This window comes from Gadus morhua, chromosome 13 (assembly GCF_902167405.1).
Source record: "Gadus morhua chromosome 13, gadMor3.0, whole genome shotgun sequence".
In the NCBI taxonomy this organism is placed as follows: domain Eukaryota; kingdom Metazoa; phylum Chordata; class Actinopteri; order Gadiformes; family Gadidae; genus Gadus; species Gadus morhua.
The window spans coordinates 10732350-10751883 of NC_044060.1; the positions used below are offsets into that span (position 1 = coordinate 10732350).

At 42.8% G+C, this 19534-nt stretch overlaps 1 protein-coding gene across 1 annotated transcript; it reads left to right on the plus strand.

Annotated features, from left to right (window-relative positions):
• Window positions 1–13993: 13993 nt before the first annotated feature.
• LOC115556870 (intermediate filament protein ON3) lies at window positions 13994–18486 on the plus strand. Its single transcript, XM_030374268.1, has 9 exons — window positions 13994–14504; window positions 16149–16357; window positions 16468–16528; window positions 16624–16719; window positions 16826–16990; window positions 17118–17243; window positions 17360–17580; window positions 17694–17749; window positions 17895–18486. The coding sequence occupies exons 1-9, from the start codon at window positions 14118–14120 to the stop codon at window positions 18065–18067; spliced, it is 1494 nt and encodes a 497-aa protein (XP_030230128.1). The 5' UTR covers window positions 13994–14117; the 3' UTR covers window positions 18068–18486.
• Window positions 18487–19534: the final 1048 nt, after the last annotated feature.

Genomic DNA, 19534 nt, shown 5'->3' on the forward strand with positions numbered 1-19534 from the left:
GGTCTTAGTGTTCATGCTTACTTTACTTTTTTTTTTACATGTAGTCTAGAATCATCTTGATCATCTTGCATTTATATTTCGGATAGTAGAGTGTATATTTATCAACCTATCACACACAGTGAATCCTAAGCCCAGAACAAAGAAGAAGGCGGGGGAATAAGACAAACGCAACCTCTTCAGCTCTGTTGTCTAGAACACACACAGTCATCATTTGAACACCATCATGATTTTTGCCTGCTGTTGGTGCTGTTTGGTGTGTTCTGCTCTCTATTTCTGTCCGTAGCGTTCAGTAGGCCTACAGGTTCCTCTTTTCACAGTCCATGTGAGAAGGCCCATTAGCCATTTCACAAGTAGTATTCATTAGAAATATATAACCCGTCCCTGACCCTGTGGTTCCTAAATCTACTGTCTGCTATCAACAGTGTAGAAACAAATGGGGAATTCTCCACGTCCCTGACAAATGTCTTTCGCTGTGGGCGTGCCTTCACTGCAGTTGCATGCCTCTGGTCACACACAACATACTTTTATGTTGTGTGTAGTATGAATACTGATGCCTTGAATCCAAATATTGGACAAAGGTAACAAATCTGCAGGTAGTTCAAGGAGCAGTTAACAAGGAACGACCCACCTCTTTTTTTTACTATACAGCATGAAAAGGATTCAAAGTTACATGCTCTCCATAGATAGTACACACACATACTCAATGCACACAAGCCTGCGGCAAACATACCAAACGACCCTACTCAAGACCGGTTCATGTTCTGTCACATCTGAGTTTGATGGATGGTCAATAGACGTGGAAGATTCCAGAAACATTTTCGTAATAATGAAACAATCAACCACGCTGAGAAGCACCATCATGTAATGCCTGTTTACCAGAATAACTTTTATGTGTGGATGTGTGAGGGCACCTATAGAGAACACCATTTCTAAATTATATTTGCCAAATTATACTTCATCTCAGTACTACAAACCTAGCAAAAACCAAGCAGCGATCTAAGTCTGTCCTGTTTTGTGGAAGCATCTCGTGGTTGTCCATGTGGGATGGGTGTGGGATGTTTGTATGTGAATGCAGAGAGAATGAATAAATTACTACTTTTACCATACTGCTTTTTTATACTATTTTTCTACAATGCAAATTATACATTAATGAACAGAAGCACAGTGCAAGTGTGAACCAATGTGTGTGTGTGTGTGTGTGTGTGTGTGTGTGTGTGTGTGTGTGTGTGTGTGTGTGTGTGTGTGTGTGTGTGTGTGTGTGTGTTTGTGTGTTTGAGTGTATTGTGTGTGTGTGTGTGTGTGTGTGTGTGCATAATTCTGTACGTGCACAAGTGTATGTGGTCTATATTGTATATAATGTATAAGGGAGTTAATTTTTTAGCGGTGTGAAACAAAAGGAACTAAGGACTGGTAAGGGTCTGGTATTGTCTTGTACTAAGGGTCTGGTATTGTAACATGCTTGAACATGAATTATGAGTGTCTGCTATACCTAGAGGCTAACTCCACCTCAGAATGCTATGCATTCTTCCTGACGGCCACACCAACTCATAAAAAAAGAATGTGGCTAAGTGTTTCACCTATAATATTAATTATTTAAACAATTGAACAGACATGTCTCAGGTAGTAAAGTGGAACTGCATGCAACTGCACACACACACACAGACACACACACACACACACACACACACACACACACACACACACACACACACACACACACACACACACACACACACACACACACACACACACACACAAACATACACACGCATAAACACACTCATGCACGCATACACAGTTGCATGCACATTTGCTTTAAGAAGGAATAAGAAAGAGAAGATTTGGATTAGTCAAACTAAGGAGGAAAGATTGATTAGTCTTGAATGCAAAGGTGTGTGTCCTAAACAAATATGTATTGATGATAACATCTCCTGGCCAGCTCCTTGACATTGGGTTGTAACTATTTTCCCCACCTAATATCAAATCCGGGTGAGCGTGGCATTTTGCTTTCTTTGCTTCATATTTCTGCCAATCATGATGCTGGATAATTGCCTGGCAAACAATAAGTTGGTCAGCAGTAATGGGACCTGTAGACTCTAAGATGATTCTTTCTAATGTCTCTCTGTTCCCTGCAGCTCGTTCTGCTTCTGCACACAACGCCTCAGAAATGAGGAGGCCACACACGTCCTACATGGGGCCTGTGTGGAGGAAAGAAAGACGCAGAAAGAGGCCAGAAGGAGGACATACAAGGTGAGCCTTATCACACGGTTCGGATACATCTATCAAAGCAAAGGTGAAATACCAAGAAACCTTCCCACGGATCATCTGATGACATGGTTTGCATTTCCCACAGATAATTGCCTTTGAACAATGTCTTTACAGAATTGAAAATTGCAACAATGCAAATGAATGAACAAAATGCAGGAGTGGCTTTGGAGAAGGGTAAGACGTCAGCAGCAAAGATCCTCTTTTCGATGGTAACAGAATTCCACAACACTTTGATAATAGATTCTGATGATATTTGGTAGAGAGAGAAAGGCAAGGCTGCGTGTGGCCAAATTATAGTGCTCAAAGCAATAGAAGGTGTGTTTGTGATAAACTGTTACTGTGTCTGATCTTCTTCCAGGTAACATGTTTTGGGATCGTCATTTTTCAAATCTAATAAAAGAAATTGGCTGCAAATCACTGTAAGACATAAGGTACCCCAGGCATAACATGACATTCTGCCAATTAGTCTGGACCTGGATCAGTCTGAACAAGTAGCTATATAAACTCCTATCAATCATAGTTCTCATTGAAGAACGTCTAGGCGTTTTGGCTTAAGCCAGAAGCACGTCTAAGGCGTGCCTCTCTTCCACACCCCAAACGGGGTTCCTCCGTAAACGTTGTGAGAGAAATTTCTATATAGAAGCTTGGGATGCAAAGGAAATGACGATATCTTGAAACAATTAAACTGCCAGGGTAGCTCTGCCCATAGGTGCCAGACTGGGTGACCCTTTGACTCTGAACCAAGCTGCGACACAGCAGGCTGTGGCACACAGTCTGTCCAAACCTGTTCTGACCAGCTGTACAACTATGCAGATCTGCAGCTTTCTCAGGTGGACCCTTAGGGCGTTGCCAAGTTATGTATTCCATGCACCACCACTTATCTGTCATTCCAGGTGTGGCGGCTGAGGGCTAGTGGGGGGGGGGGGGGGGGGACACAGACGAATCCTCAGGTCTCAGGAGCTGGGCCAACATGACCATGATGTTGGCGCTCCTTCACTGTGCATTTCTACCTAGTAGTAATAGTAGTAGGATCTGAGGTAATCCCCTCTTGACAAACTGACTCGGTCCCACGCACACCCACCACATGCGCACACCCACCACACGCGCACACGCACACACACACACACACACACACACACACACACACACACACACACACACACACACACACACACACACACACACACACACTCATTGTCTGTCTGTGTTTCCTAGCAGAGAGGCTGGGCATGTAGCTTAGTATCAGTCCACACAGATTACAAAGCTGTCTTGGCCAACACCCTAGATCAGCGATAGCAAGGAAGGATTCTCAAAGGTGTTTCCATTGCCCTAACCCTAACAGCACCACAGATCACTTGGTACGAGTGCTCCCTCCCCAAGGGAGAGTCCCTTAGCCAGTTTGTCGGCCCTCACCTGGATGGAGGGCAGAATGCAAATTGTATTGAAATACGGGTTTGGTGTACCAATGGTTGGATAATGAAGAGCATCCCGAAGCCAGCAGCACTGACCACGGTGTGTCCTGAGTTATGCACCTTTTTGCTACGACTATTGTGTCTATCTCTCTTTCATGAACGTACACTCACACACACACGCGCATGCATGTGCAAACATGCAAAAACATGCACCCACCTACTCACGCACACTCACAATCAAACGCATGCATACTCAAACATGCAGACAGACAGACATTATCGCATGGACTGTGGTGAGAGCAAAGGTGGTTGCGGAGAATCCACTGCAGGAAAATGGTGTCTATGGGAGAATAAGTCGCAAGGTGTGTGAGGATGGATTAAACTCCTGTAGAGATGAGGGAAGTTCTAACTAAAGAGTTTATAGGCTTAATTAGACCAGAAGTTTGTTCTCGTTATTTTCATGTTTTAAACTCTTCCACCTTTACTTAAGTAAAGAAGTTGAATCATTATTGAAGGAAGTATCTGTACTTCTATATACACACAAACACAATTGTTTGTTATAATGGCTTATAATAGCAGACATCATTTAGATCTTAAATATCTAAATGCGGCCAAACAACCCTAACAAATACTTAGAAACCAATAAATAAAACTAACTTTGACCGTCAGTAATCAATAGCTGTAACTCTAACTCACACTCATTATTATTGTTACCATGCACCCTCACCAGCACAGCTTTTACAAGACAATTTATTAGACAAGCCTTTCCGTCTTCTATCGTATGCTACTGCTGTCTTGGCCAGGTGTAATCTCAATGAGACCAAGACTGGTTGAAAAAATCAAGAAAATAATTTCCCAAGATATTTTTTTTTTTTGGGTCATATTGTTCGGTATCGGGTACGATTTGTACATGACAGCAATAGAAGTCAGTGTTGGGATACATTAAACATCTTAGATTTAGTAATAGCATGAGCAGAGTGAGGCCCAGATCAAGCCTAGGTGAGAAGGTAAAGCAGAGGAGGTGTGTGCGGTTTATGAGGAGAGGGGGTAGGTGGGGTCGGCGGTGAAATTGTTACTTGTCCTCACATGTTGAAATGAGCGTACCAGACACACCTTCAGCCACCACTGGAGAAACTAGATTCCATGTCCCGTCTCATTTTACAACCTTTTGTGTGTCCGTGTCCGGCTATTTTTATTCCTAGCCATAAAATGCAGAAAAACTAAAACAAAACCAAAAACTTTCAATGCGTTATTCGTTCAGAAACACAAACCACTTTGAAGTGGCAGTGCGAGATGACAACCTAATCACCATAATTACCAAATCCCTGCCTTTCCATCTCTCTCGCTTACTCCCTCTCCCTACCCACAGACCCCACACAAAACAAAACAAAACAAAACACGTAATGACGAGAAGTTGGTTGCTAGGCAATGTGTAATAATCACAACAAACATGAAGTTGTCATATCGGCTGTGGAAAAGGAGCATGTGAAACTGAGATATTCAAGGGTTCTAGTAGTACATCATTAATGATACATGCATTTAAATTCACTCCTCTACATATGCACACAAAAATACACTCTTTTCTTTCAATTCTTTAAATAGGCAAACCCACAGGAAGCCAGTACAACTATGAATGAATATAGACGTGGGCAAAAGTGTGAGTTAATGAGTATGTGAGTTGTAGTGTAGGCTCCTGTGAGTCAGACGGGCGATAGCACTCTATTCAGCATGATTAAGGGGTGGAGTCCAGGAAATGGATTCCCTGTGTAGGGGTAAACGCAAGAGTTCTCTCTGGGTGTGATACCAGCAGTCATGAAGTGTTTTATCTTAGACCCAGAAGACTTTGGTCTGATTTGCGAGACCATCGAGCGTCTTACATGAGAAGCGTGGACGCGGACGAGGGTGAGCCAGAGGCAAGGCCCGGCACAGCTTAGTCAGATTCCCAGTCAAAGTGCTGTGAATCGATTCTAACAGCGTGATGTTTTCCAAAGCACGTCAGGTAACATACGGTTGGTTTGATGACGGTAGAGTGGAACAGATGTGTTCCACTCAAATCAGATACAATTCTAGGAAGATATTGCACCTGCACATCTACTACACTGTTGACTGACATCATCACACTCAGTCACTCTCACACAAATACAGGTGTATAGTATTGGTAACTGCTCGTTCATTCATGAATTCTGGGTTCTGTTGGCAAGCTAATTCATTGGAAAGACATTACTTTGTACTTACATTGTGTCTGTCTATTACCAAAGAAACACACTGTTAAGGTGTGTCCCTTTGGTCTAATGCATGTCAGCACATGCACTGGAATTATGTCTGTTGTGCATGGGATGTTGTAGAGTTGAAGGGCCACTAATCCGGAACAATGAGGGATTTATCACTATTTATAAATATTTTTCACTTAACATTTACTCTTGTAATTTTCACAATCATTAGGATATAATGATCTCTGCTTTTGCTACAGGAGCCCTTGTTTAGCATTTGTTATGCGTTCATTGCTGCCTAACCACATTTTTTTTGCAGTGTTATTCTAGACGAGGATAGCTCTCATGGGTGTGCACCTTTGAAAGTGGTGAAAGCCTGAGTTCAGTGTCAAATCTCATTCAACAAAACTTCCAATTAGACACACCCACATCTCTATGGGGAAGCTAAAGCAAGCATGAAAGGGTGTGACTCTCAAAAAGCATTGACAGTTTGATGGTGTTTCCTCATTTAATGAAGACATAGCAGTACGGAGGACTGAGGATCGATATATATTTTTGTATTGCTATTGAGTTTTTGGTAGAGATGTGTGTCATATCGTAAAGCTGTAGAACTTGTCATATGTATATTATTGACAGAGCATGGAAAATGGTATGACACCATCTGGATAATTTTGACTTGTTGTAGTCCCTGCTGATGATTACAGCAATAATGCAAAAATAATCCCAGTCTTGATTTTAGTTTATATTTAAATCTCTAGTGAGGCCGAGCTCAAAGTGTGATTAATGAAATAAGTCCAAATATATTCTGCATTGTTTCAATGAATGGTTTGGCTGTGGCTTACACCATTGGTAGAGCATTTTTCTATTGCATCTACTGCGGGCACGATCGGAAATGACAAATAACCAGTTGGTCGTCATTAGCTGACACTAGGGCTGGTCCGAATGCCATTATTCAGGCTTCGAATACTCGTTGGTTTTTCCGAGCGAATATTCGAATACTCGTTCCAGAAAAAAACACCATAAAAAAAAACATGAATAATCCCTATTTACTCCCTGGAACTGATTTTGACAGTATCTGCATATTTTGTTGAAGATTTAATAGCTTTTTAACGTTAATTAGTAGGCATAAGTAGGTTGAAGTTCCTTAGTTTTTCCCCGTGAAAGCGAACAGCTGTTGCTCCGTTCCAAATCAGCTGTTCTCTGCCATCTCAGCCCTTACGGGAGCTTTTCAATTCATCCTGGAACGTGCATCTTTTCAGGGAATTTGTACAATAAATCCATAACAAATACCGAATATTGATTGTCTTATGTGTCCATATTATATCCATTATATTGACCGGGTATTCCCAAGACGCTCACGCTCTGCAGTAAGCCAGTCACAGTTGATTGGCGCGGCGCTGAACAGCGAACGTAAACAAACAACTAAGCTCAGGTTTTAAGTATTACTTTTCCTCCAGAGATCCCGCTAATGTTGTGTTATAAAGTAAAGGGAAACAAGATATCTATTCTTCCTCCACCTCTCTCGCTTCTCTGCTTGGTGTCGCTGACGCTTATAGTTTGCCTCCCTCGCTCTGGTAACGTCACGTACGTGAAAAAAAAAAAAAACGAAGCTCCGAATAAAGATTTAAGCTTTGAATACTAATTTTCCGAACGAGTATTCAAATATTCTAAACAATTTGGGCCAGCCCTAGCTGACACCATTGGTTGTGACAGCAGCTTTTAAAATGGAAGTATTAAGTGTAGCCACGGCCTCACTCCAATTCTTTCCTGTGGCTATTCATGCCCAAAAGTTGATAATCAATCGCAATGAAAGCAGGTTCGGTAGAGAAGCAGGGACCCTTTTCCTGGCACCTTCCTATGCAGCTCCTCTAGGGGGGGATCCCTGTTGGAGACCTGGAGATGTGGAGTGGCATACTGACCACTTCACACACGACTGTGAACAGCTTCCACAGCGTGCTAGAGGTCACTCTGCAATGAAGTATAAAGTACAACATCGTCTGCAAATAGCAGCGGTATCAGGTCAGGTCAGTAGGTCAGTAGGGAGGAGTTTTTCCGTCCCGAAGCTCTATCCCAAAAGTCTGCAAACTGGTGTGGGTGGTGGTTAGCAGTACCTTGTTAGAGTAACAGAGGTTCTGCGAAGTGGGCTAAAGTGTGGCGGAGGTATGGATAGGACTCGTAGGTGAGGAGTAGGAATTTGGAAGTAACATGGGACTTGACTGGGAGCCAGTGGAGGGATGATGAGTAGATGAGATATTTTTCAGAGGGTACAAGGGCAGATTTTATGTCCGGCTCGAATCTGGCCTGAAGGGTTAGCCTTCCCTGAAGTCTGTCACAGACTTCAGGGAAAGGTTACCTCCCGGAGCAATGCCTTGGATGCCAGAACCACAAGCTCTGTGGTTTTACTAGCATCCACATTAAACGGGATTAGGGTGGGGAGCTGGGGTTTGGTTGGGATGGTCTGGGCTGAGATTGTATTAGGCTTGGTCAGCGTAGCAATTGTGGCCCAAGCTGTACTGGCAGATGATCTTACCAGGGGAAAAAACAAGTTCATTTATTATTGAATATTACTTAAGGTCAGGTACAGGCAGGTATGGGCTATGGGTTTTGCTTGCTCAGGAATTCCTACAGGTAGAGTGCAAACATTTGGGTCCAAATTCAAAACAACCCAATCAGTACACCGGAGTGGGGGTACACGTTCCGCTAGGGGTCATTGGAAATATGGCATGGGGGTAGACCTGCAAATTGCTGAAAACGAAAAGGTACAACTAAAACAACATCTATCCCTCTACTTTCCAACTTCAGATCATCCAATGTAGTGATGCAAAGATACGTAGATTATTAAAGATAGTTCAAGAACCACTAAAAAAAACTAGAAAATGCATTTCCTGCAGAAAATATAGTAGTGCAAAGTGAGGTTGAAAATATTTTAATAAAGCCAAATAGATAAAGAGTAAAGACATAAAGAAACTTTAAATGGCTTAAATCAAGTGAAGGGATTTGAACAAAGTTTCAAAAGTCTAAATGTAGTAAACACTGTAAACATGCACACCATTTAAGAAAATGTAAATGGTTGGAAACAAATAAAGTGACAGCTGAAGGAAAAGGAGTAGGGTCTGTCTACGTCCTGCAAGACGGAGGCGTAACTTGTTGTAGGCGTAACTTGTAGTAGGAGGAGGCGTGTCTTGTACTTTTCTAAATTGCGATCCACGCGAGATCTTCCTCTTTTCGCGGAAAAAAAGTATTGTATACTCTATAAGTACTAGACACGCCTCCCACTTCCGCGATTTAGAAAAGTACAAGGCACGCCTCCTAATACAAGTCACGCCTCCTACTGCAAATCACGCCTCCGTCTTGCATGGCGGATACTATTGCCTACTTCCGCGAATTGGAAAAGTACAAGACACGCCTCCTACTACAAGTTACGCCTACTACAAGTCACGCCTCCGTCTTGCAGGACGCAGACGGATACTATTGAGGAAAAGCACAAAGCATTGCTAAAAATGCAGAAATGTAAAATTAATTGAACTGAAGAATCTGAAAGGTCAAATGTATTGCCCTGCACTGCTAGTGTGTGTGTGTGTGTGTGTGTGTGTGTGTGTGTGTGTGTGTGTGTGTGTGTGTGTGTGTGTGTGTGTGTGTGTGTGTCTTTAAGGCCCCGTCCACACTAACCCGGGTAAATGTAAAGAAATGGTTACGCAACTCCGCCACGCCTCTCTGTTTAGATTGCAGGCGTGCGATCAGCTGATATTTACAGTTGATCAGCTGGTTAATCGACCCGGTCTTGTCCAGAAACGCCGCTCCAAGTACGGTTTGAACTGCCGTCTTTCGGGTTCTTTAACCATCACATAAAAACATTTGTTGCTCCAACGCCTCTGGCGTTGGAGCAACGAATATGTTTGAGCCAATATGTCAAGTTGTATCTGGAGACCTACATTGTACAGAGAGACCATCATTTGCATTTCCCCTGCCATTTTTTTGATGAGCGTCTCAGTCTCGAGCCTCTGCTTGTGGCAGCGGCTCTAAGAGAATAGCGAGCCGGCAGTGTTGCCCAATCTGGCAACACTGCCTGAACGTCCTCCAAAAGTAGCCCATCTGGCGGGAAAAACTGCCCAATCTGGCAACACTGCTGAACGTCCTCACGCTCCAGCGTCAACGTATCAATAAGACCAACTGAAAACAAAGCCGGTATGAAACCAAAACTGTGATTCTGAATAAAGTTAAATGATATCGAAATTCTGCATGAATATTATTGAAGATAAGTGTAGATTCCGCATGAATATTATTGAAGTGTGTAGATTTGTTAAATGGTTTGAACGAAAAATGATTAAGTTACGATGTCTTAAGGAGTAAGAGTGTCAGAATGGGCAGACGTCTTCAATGAAAACAGCTGAAAACGAAGCCAGTCCTCTCATTGACTCCCATGTTGAAAAAAATATAGTATTTTAAAAGTAGAATATTTTAGAAAGTATAAAATATTTTAAAAATCTGAAAAGAAGCGCGGGATTCCAAGCTATTCTGAACGTGTATAAGAGTTAGGTCCCAAAATCTGTAGAGAATAAGAAAGAAAGAAAGAAAGAAAGAAAGAAAGAAAGAAAGAAAGAAAGAAAGAAAGAAAGAAAGAAAGAAAGAAAGAAAGAAAGAAAGAATAAAACCTAAGAAGAACAATAGTTGAGCGCTGCATGCAGCACTCACCTAATGAGGAGGACGTGTCATATCTGAGCTCAGAGTCTGGTGGGTGTGGACGCCTGGATTCCCACAACTCTGGTTAAGCAACTTCAAGCTCCTCGTTATGTTCCTCCGGCAGTATGTACATGATGCATTCTTCAAATTCTTCATTATCAGATTCTTATTGTTAAATACCTGAAGCACTTACATAAGTTATTTCTTGGATGGCTATTCCAGCTTTTTTAAATAAAACAAGAAAAAGTAGAATAACAATGTTGAAGCAATAAGGTCAATTACCACAGCCCATTGTGGTTTGATCCGTTGAACAGGTCTGGATGATCCTAAGGCTGCTCTGTAAAAGCATTCTTACTGAAACCTGTTGCTGCAACACCAGAATCAGAAAGCTGAGCCAATGAATGCTTGTAGCAGAAATACTTAGCTAGACATAGACATAGCTCTTTAGTCTTTTGTTCGAACCGTTAGCATTTTGTGTAAGAAATGCCTTATATATAAATACATTTAGTTGTAATTGCTGTGGGAGGGAAGGCACATTTTGTCTCTACTACATATATGGTTGGTTTTCTTCACAGTGATTGAAACTAATTTTAGATAAATTGTCATTCAATCCGGATCTGCTGAAATGGCATTTCCCAAACCAGTAGTTTTACACACGCCTTAATCCTGACTAAATTAATCTGAATCAAAAATTAGATTGACTATGTCAATCATGCTGAATGCTAAGATTTAACATGGTACTGGTACAGAACATTTAGAAAGACCACCAAAGACCACCACCATTCCCAGCTCTTAGTAGAACCTCCTGTTTCACCTCGAATCTGACACTGAGACATAAAAAAGGGGTACACCTTCCTGCCGGTGCACCTTTTTCATCATGTCAAACAGTAAATTAAAATAAACGAAAAGAATAATCAGTTTCCAAAATGGTTGGCGGAGACAGACAAAACCATTGGATTATACTAGAGCCCAACTGATACTCTACTTTAGGGGCTGAAGCCGATGCAGATACAGTATAAGGGAGTAAAAAAGACTTATCGATATATCGGCTGATAATCAAATTATAGATATATCTGCAGTTATTTAATATACATATTGCGGTATCCTGGAGTGGAGTTGTTCTGTGGGGTTTGCTGCTTATCCTCCAGCAATGCTTCAGGCCACAGCATCATCGTATTGAAATCAAGATCATTAAGTTGTTGAAGATATATTACCACAGAAATAAAAATGATTTGTTTACTGCCCCTTTAATTAAATTAACTGAGTCAGTGTACAAAGAAATTTCAGTTCACCTACTTATTTAGTTTGACCCAAGCCCTATCAATTCTTACTTATTATTTCCCTTATGAAATAGGATTCATGTGTTGTGAGTGAAGCAACTCTAAGCAAAACGATCCTCAACATTGGTTCGGTCAGAGAGGTGAAATGAAAGACAATGAAATCAACTTGCCCAATGCTGCTGCATAAGAAAACTACACTGTATAATCCTATGAATATGATAATTCCCTTGAGTGATTGGTTTTGTTCCCATTGTGCGGTAGAACCTAAGAAATGAAGGAACCAACAAAAACCTTTAAATATACACAGTGTGTGCACTCCCAGTATGCAATTCTACAAGATTGTGCCGCATTGTAAAAGTCAACTCAGACAACTCACGATTAAAGGTTTTTCTGAGTGCACAGTTCGAAGGAGTACAAAATAGTGGTAACTTACTGGCACAGATCAACTTTTGTTCACTCCCCTGCCATCATGCAGTGAGGCAGACCTGAGCAACGGCGATACAAAAAAGATTGTTGATAATGTATTTAAAAGTGACTTCATTGCAATTCTTAGAACAAACATCACACTAATTCTAGTTGGATATTAGCTTCCTATTAATTTAAATCATTTAAAGAATTTGAAGTTAAATACAACTGCAGATGTGACACTATCAAATCATTTTTCATCAATCACCATCATAAGCTCAGGCACTGATTCTCAGACATTCACATTCCAGTTCTGCGTGATCCTCAAACAAGAACAAAGCCATCATTCAATGTAAATACAGAAAGGATAAAATGACCTGCAGCCATGCTAATGGAAACCAGGTCTACCCTAACCTGTATGTTGTCTCACTTTGTCACTCCGTGTGCAGGTCATTCATACTTCATATGCTCACACCATCTATCTTTCCAGTGTTTGCATTCAATTGTGTGCACTTCCAGAGTTAGCAAAGAAGTGTTTATTAAATGAAAATAAATATGTCAAGCTGACGCATGTGTCCTGGGTTAGGTATGTGGGTGTGCATGTGTATCTGTAGATGTTGGTTAGCCAGAGTGTGCATGCATTTGTGTGCGTTAAGAGGTTTGTCTGAGCATACGTGTTCGTGCATGTGTGGGTCTGTATGTGTGTGCATCTGTTTAGGTGGTTTTTTTTACATGTGTGTGTGTGTATGTGAGAGAGTGTGCGTGTGTTTGCGTAGAGAAGTTGGTTATTGCATAGGTAACTCAAGAGGCCGAAAGTATGCTGGTCTTTCCTAGTCAAAGGTTTTCTAGCTGTAGTGCTTAGTGCCTCTGCATGATATACACCCTGATATATATGTGTGACTTGCTAGTGCCTCACCGGTAAGATAGTGCGGCCTAGCATTTATTATTCTCATATGCAGGTGCCATTGTGGGCCTTTCTGCTGATGGGAGCGCTGTTGGGAGTCCAATAACCAGCTGTACCATTATTTAATAACTTAATAGTCAAATATGATTGAATAATGACAGGGGTGTTGCAAACATAACCTGCACAAATAAGCATTTATAACAAAGGCGTGGATTCTTCTAATAGCGTGAAAGGAGGAGGAACTTGACAGCAAAGTGCCACACCAGAGTAAAAATGCATGGAATGTGTTTCTGAAAAAATAAATAAATAAATAAAACAAAAGTCTGGTAAGACTTTTATTTTCAGGGACAAACTTTCATTTGCAGTTTATTTTTAATTTTGGAAACTGCACAGAACGTATATTTGCTACTTACTTTGGATTTTAGTTTTTTTTAGTTTGATTTGTATGTATTAACATAAACTATACAAATTCAGGACAGGGTATCTGTCGTATAAAATAACTAAAAGAAAAAAGTTCAAATTCGTAGACAGAAGAGTAAACTTCTGTTTACTCACTTTACTCTAAATAAAAAGTAATAAACTTGAAGAGAATTGATAGGGACAAACTTGTTTCTCTCTTCAGCCAGACAAGGGTGTGTCAACAGTGCTTATCTGGTACCAATCCCTCCCTACCTGTTTTACAGGACCAGCCACTCCTGCCCCCCCCCTCCCCTCCCTGCCGCCCGAGGCCGAGGGAGGTACACTGCAAGGTGGACACAACAGGAAAGTGAGAGTAAGCTACAGGTGGAGGCCCCGCCCCCTCTGCCTCTCCACCACTATAAATAGTGAACACAGCCAGTAAGGAAGTCACTCACAGGGTCTTTACTACTCTTTGGAAGCCTTCCTGCCTCCTGTCCTCCTCCAGCAGCAGCTTTTTCGGCTTTTTTAAGCAGAGTCAACCACCCTTAAAACCGCAACCATGAGCAGAAGCTTCAGCGCCAAGTCCTACTCTGGACCGTCTTCCAGGAACACCGTGGTGTCCCGCAGCATCCGTTCCGGGTCTGGAGGCTTTGGCAACAACCAGGGCAGTAGCTTCAGCGTCAGAAGCTCCAACTATGGCGGAGTCGGCAGTGGATTCAGCAGCGGCGGCGGCTTTGCCAGCGGCGGCGGTTCATTCTCCAGCGGCGGCGGGTCATATGGCGGCAGCGCCGGTTACATGAACCAGACCATCACACCTGTGACAGTCAACCAGAGCCTCCTGGCCCCCGTCAGCGTGGACATCGACCCCCTGATCCAGGCCGTCCGCACCCAGGAGAAGGACCAGATCAAGACCCTGAACAACCGCTTCGCCTCCTTCATCGACAAGGTAAGTGGATCAGGGCCGTATCCGTTCCCCTCCCCGTTGACAGGGCCTGCAGCCAACACAGTGGGCTCTGTTTGCACACAGGTTTGTGTGTTCATAATGGCCGGTGTGCATACAAGCCAGTGTCAGAACGTCTTCAAATGTCACATCATGGGTAGCTTCTGTGTTAAAAGAAAAGTATATAGTCTGTTGCTGCTTATTGAAGCTGCTTAAGAGAGGATATTTCTACGCATGTCCCTGCGTTTCCTTTGCGATGGTTTTTGCTGTCGATGCTTCCATCCTTCAATAATGTATGGAGGCGGAGTCAGTCAACGGCACAGACAAAGTGATGGTGCTTATCTCTATTGCCGTGTAATCAATAAATCAATTCCAGATCTGTGGGTCACAATATACTACACAACGTTCACAGTGTGCGCCTGATCATATATCTTCAGGAACATTGCATGACGTATTCTAATGACAGCAATAAAAAAAAGGAACACCATTTTTTATTAGTTCAACACTTTGACACCCCATATTGGCCTTCAAAGTCACTATCTAAACATGGGTGTGGCGCCTAACGATCTGAAGGGCCCTGCAGACAGCCAGCCCTAGTATGAATATATTTGCAACATACACCCAATGGGTCCAAAGTCTGTCTGCAAATGCTAGCCTATCACCCAGCTGTAAGGTCGGCTTCTGCTACACAGTGCCAGACCAGTGAAACGGGCTGTTTTGCCCTCTTTGAAATCTAACTGTACAGCCAGTACACACACCTTATCTGGGGTGTAGTGAGGATTGTGGATTCATTAGAGCAAAACAAATATACAAATGGAAGAAATACAAATGGCACCGGGCCCAATAGGCCTATACCAGACTTCCAAAATTTCCCTGCTGTACTTATGCTTTGTCTTTATGATAGCTCCGTCGGCCACACCTAGTTTTTCTTATCGTCTAGGATGTCTGTGTGGCTTTCCCATCTCTACAGAGGTTTTAGGATGAGTCATGCCTAAGCACGGCACTCCAAGAAAAACATAGCTCCACGCACAAACACACAGAAGCAGATAAATACACACACACACCCCCCCCCCCCCCCCCCCCCCCCCCCCTAGCCCCATGCCCGCAGCCTGGATAAACAAGTTTGAATCAGTTTAAACAATTTCCCTCTCTAAAATACTCGGTTTGTTTCAAGTACAAACAATGGGATCTCCGCCCTGTGCTACTACAGGTTGCAGCCACATGGAGAGGGTGGTACAACATTTCTACTTAGCGAGCGACTTAGGTGGCGAACAGGGTGTGGCTGGCCACACCCGGCCCTGTGTTGCTATCTGCTTAGCAATCCAGGTGAGGGTGTGTCATCGGCTGAGTAACCCAGCTGTTAAGTTAAGCATTATTCAGTGCACATGACACACCCTCAAATTCACCTTTCTCCTACTCCTCAGTTTCCTCGTTGGACTACTGAGTTCAACTCAATTCAGCTTTCCACTTACAATGTTTCCAATTACAATTGCTGTTGGAGGGGGGATTTATAATGTGGCAACACAGAAGGACCATTCCATCAGAAAACCAGACAACATTGTGGATCCCCATTTTCAATATTTCTGTGTTTTATTTTGAACATTTTGAAACAGTTATAATACAAATTCTACCTTCGGTGTGGCTCTGCAGGTGCGCTTCTTGGAGCAGCAGAACAAGATGCTGGAGACCAAGTGGAAGCTGCTCCAGGAACAGACCACCGCACACTCCAACATCGACGCCATGTTCGAGGCCTACATCTCCAACCTGCGCAGACAGCTCGACGGCCTGGGCAATGAGAAGATGAAGATGGAGGGAGAGCTGAGGAACATGCAGGGAAATGTGGAGGACTTCAAGAACAAGTGAGTGTTTTTGGGCAAAGTAATTACAGCAAGATCTTACCAGACTTTAATCCCCTTGTGGCCAAGGAAAAGAGTGACCTTGTTTAAAATGTTGGTTTGTCCCTCTAAAGGTATGAAGATGAAATCAACAAGCGTGCCGCAGCTGAGAATGAGTTTGTGCTGCTGAAGAAGGTAGGAATGGAGGAGCAAGACAACTGGGGTAGCTCGATAAGGGGTACATTCAAGTGATTCAATCGGTGTGACGTTTGGAATGATTCTCTTTCCAGGATGTCGATGGTGCCTACATGAACAAGGTCGAGTTGGAGGCTAAGGTTGACGCACTTCAGGATGAGATCAACTTCCTCAGGGCCATCTACGAGACCGTAAGTAATATATCAATGTGTTATTTCAAAGGGCACAAACCACACGATAATGATTAGGCAATGGACAGTTTTAAACAACTATTTAAACATTATTTGGGATATCCAGGAGCTCCGTGAGCTGCAGAGCCAGATCAAGGACACCTCAGTCATCGTGGAGATGGACAACAGCAGGAGCCTGGACATGGACTCCATCGTCGCCGAAGTGCGGGCTCAGTATGAGGACATCGCCAACCGCAGCAGAGCAGAGGCCGAGGACTGGTACAAACAGAAGGTGAGACTGAACTTTGGTGGGTCCGGTCAGTGCAATGATATGCTTAACATGATTATACAGTGCCACGGGTCTTTGGTTGTTTTGTTTGGAACGACTGTGTATAAGGTTCGTTTTTTTCTCCTTCTAGTACGAGGAGATGTCGACCTCTGCTGGCCAGTACGGGGAGGACCTTCGCTCGACAAAGGCTGAGATGGCTGAGCTGAACCGCATGATCGCCCGCCTTCAGAACGAAATCGATTCCGTCAAGACACAGGTAATGTGGCACCACCCCTCTCTCTGTATATATTCACTACAGTTCCTCATTCGATATGAATCGGTGACATCTGAAAGAATACCTGTCTAAATAATCATCATCATACCTCCACACAGAGGTCTTCTCTGGAAGCACAGATCGCAGAGGCTGAGGAGCGCGGTGAGCTGGCAGTGAAGGACGCCAAGCTCCGCATCAGAGATCTGGAGGATGCCCTCCAGAGAGCCAAGCAGGACATGGCCCGCCAGGTGCGCGAGTACCAGGAGCTGATGAACGTCAAGCTGGCCCTGGACATTGAGATCGCCACCTACAGGAAGCTCCTGGAAGGAGAGGAGGACAGGTACAGTACAACTGAGATTATAGTAAACCAGACATCAACCGAAGAAATTCTGTATTCCTGTTTTTTTTATTTTTTTTATGTGAATCTAATACATCTCCTCACTCGTTCAACAGGCTGACAGCTGGTGGCCCCACTCACACAGTCCACGTGCAGCAGACCAGTGGCAGCAGTAAGTGCGCCGACTACAAAACACTGCGTTCATCAGCAGCAAATTAATAATCAATAGAGCATGACGCAAACATTTTGGATTTGGTGAACTCCATTTATCTGCCAGGTGTCCAGATTCTGATCCTTTTTGTTTGTTTGTTCCATAGACTACGCCAGCGCCAACTCCGGCGGCAGCTTCGGGTACGGTGGTGGCAGCAGCGGCTTTGGTGGCAGCAGCGGCTATGGTGGTAGCATCGGCGGTGGATATGGCTCCAGCAGTGGTGGTGGTGCCACCATCATCAAATCCTCCAGCTCATCCGTGAGCAGGAGGCAATATTAAAAGCAGTACCTGATCCCGCTACTCATCGAGGTTGAACCCGAGACACCGCCGTGTGTGGTGCTATCCATATTCCAATACACAGTAACAATGGAAAGGGATCAGTCACTAGTGATCTGGAACAGTTATTATAAGTAATGTTACACTCTGCCATGGATTTGGCTTCTAGGATCATTAGTGACTCTCATAATTGCACTGTGAAATATCAATGACAGGAGGTTATGAAAATATATACCGACAAAGAACCGGGCTTGATAACTCAGGAATGCCACAGATGTTTACTTTCTGCACTGACATTTGACTACTAATGAACTCCAGTAACATAGATTGAAAAGCATACCAAACGAAATCTGAGACCAGGTTTATTTTCAGCTGCTTTTGAAATGTACGCCAAAGTGGATTAAATAAATCTGTGAACTAAACTCATTGTGTGTTGCTGTTTTTTGGCTTTGATAATACAATACTTGATACCTACAGCATCGCTTTGGAATTCAATCTAATGAGGGATGAGTATAATGGAATGGTTTTGAATGAGTGAGTTTAGACACCTGTACAGTATTTGTTAGTACTTCCACTGTATCTGATACTATGGATAAACGTTAAACATTAATAGAACGAGAGCTTTTACATTATAGAAGCAATACGCAAAGGGAAAAATCAGCTTAAAGCCTTACACCAAGTAGCCTATAACGGGCCGATCCAAACACCCATCCATAACCACCACCTGACATATTTGTCTGGGAATCAGGGTAACAACGAACATAACTTGCAAACAGGATAAAATTCAAATCTCAAAAAATATTGATCAAATAAATGTCTTATATTTGTATAGTTAATACAAAACAATCAGTTGGCTTTGGACCTCAAATTGGTATCATCACGGGTTACTCAAGCAGGGTAGTCCAATCTAAATTTGATCAGGGCTATTATCAATTATAATTAAAACACACTTATATCTATAAGTATGTTTTAATTATATATATATATATATTTTTTTTTTTTTAATTGTTATTAATAATAGGCTACAATGATAATATGAATTGATAATTTACCAGCCCCAATGGGTGGAGGCTATAGGATAGCCTACTTGCTAGCTACCAAGCCGAGTTACCATGAAAAATCCAGACTATGCTACCTCACCGCTGCATGGTAATTTAATTATGTGCATTTGTATTAGAGCCCGACCGATATATCGGCAGGCCGATATTATCGGCCGATATTAGGCATTTTTCAAACTATTCGGTATCGGCATTTATAACGGCCGATAAATAGTTAAAAAATATAAGTTTGTCCACCAGAGGGCGCTCTTAACGCCCCAAACCCGCTGATTCAGCCAGAGTTGGGCAGAGTGAATGAGGTGATCGACGGAGATCATCGGTGTTGTTCATGTGTGCAAGTGTGTTCATGGTAAGTTGGCAACTGTCACGAGACATACATTGCTTGAATAACAATTAAAAGAACATCTCCATC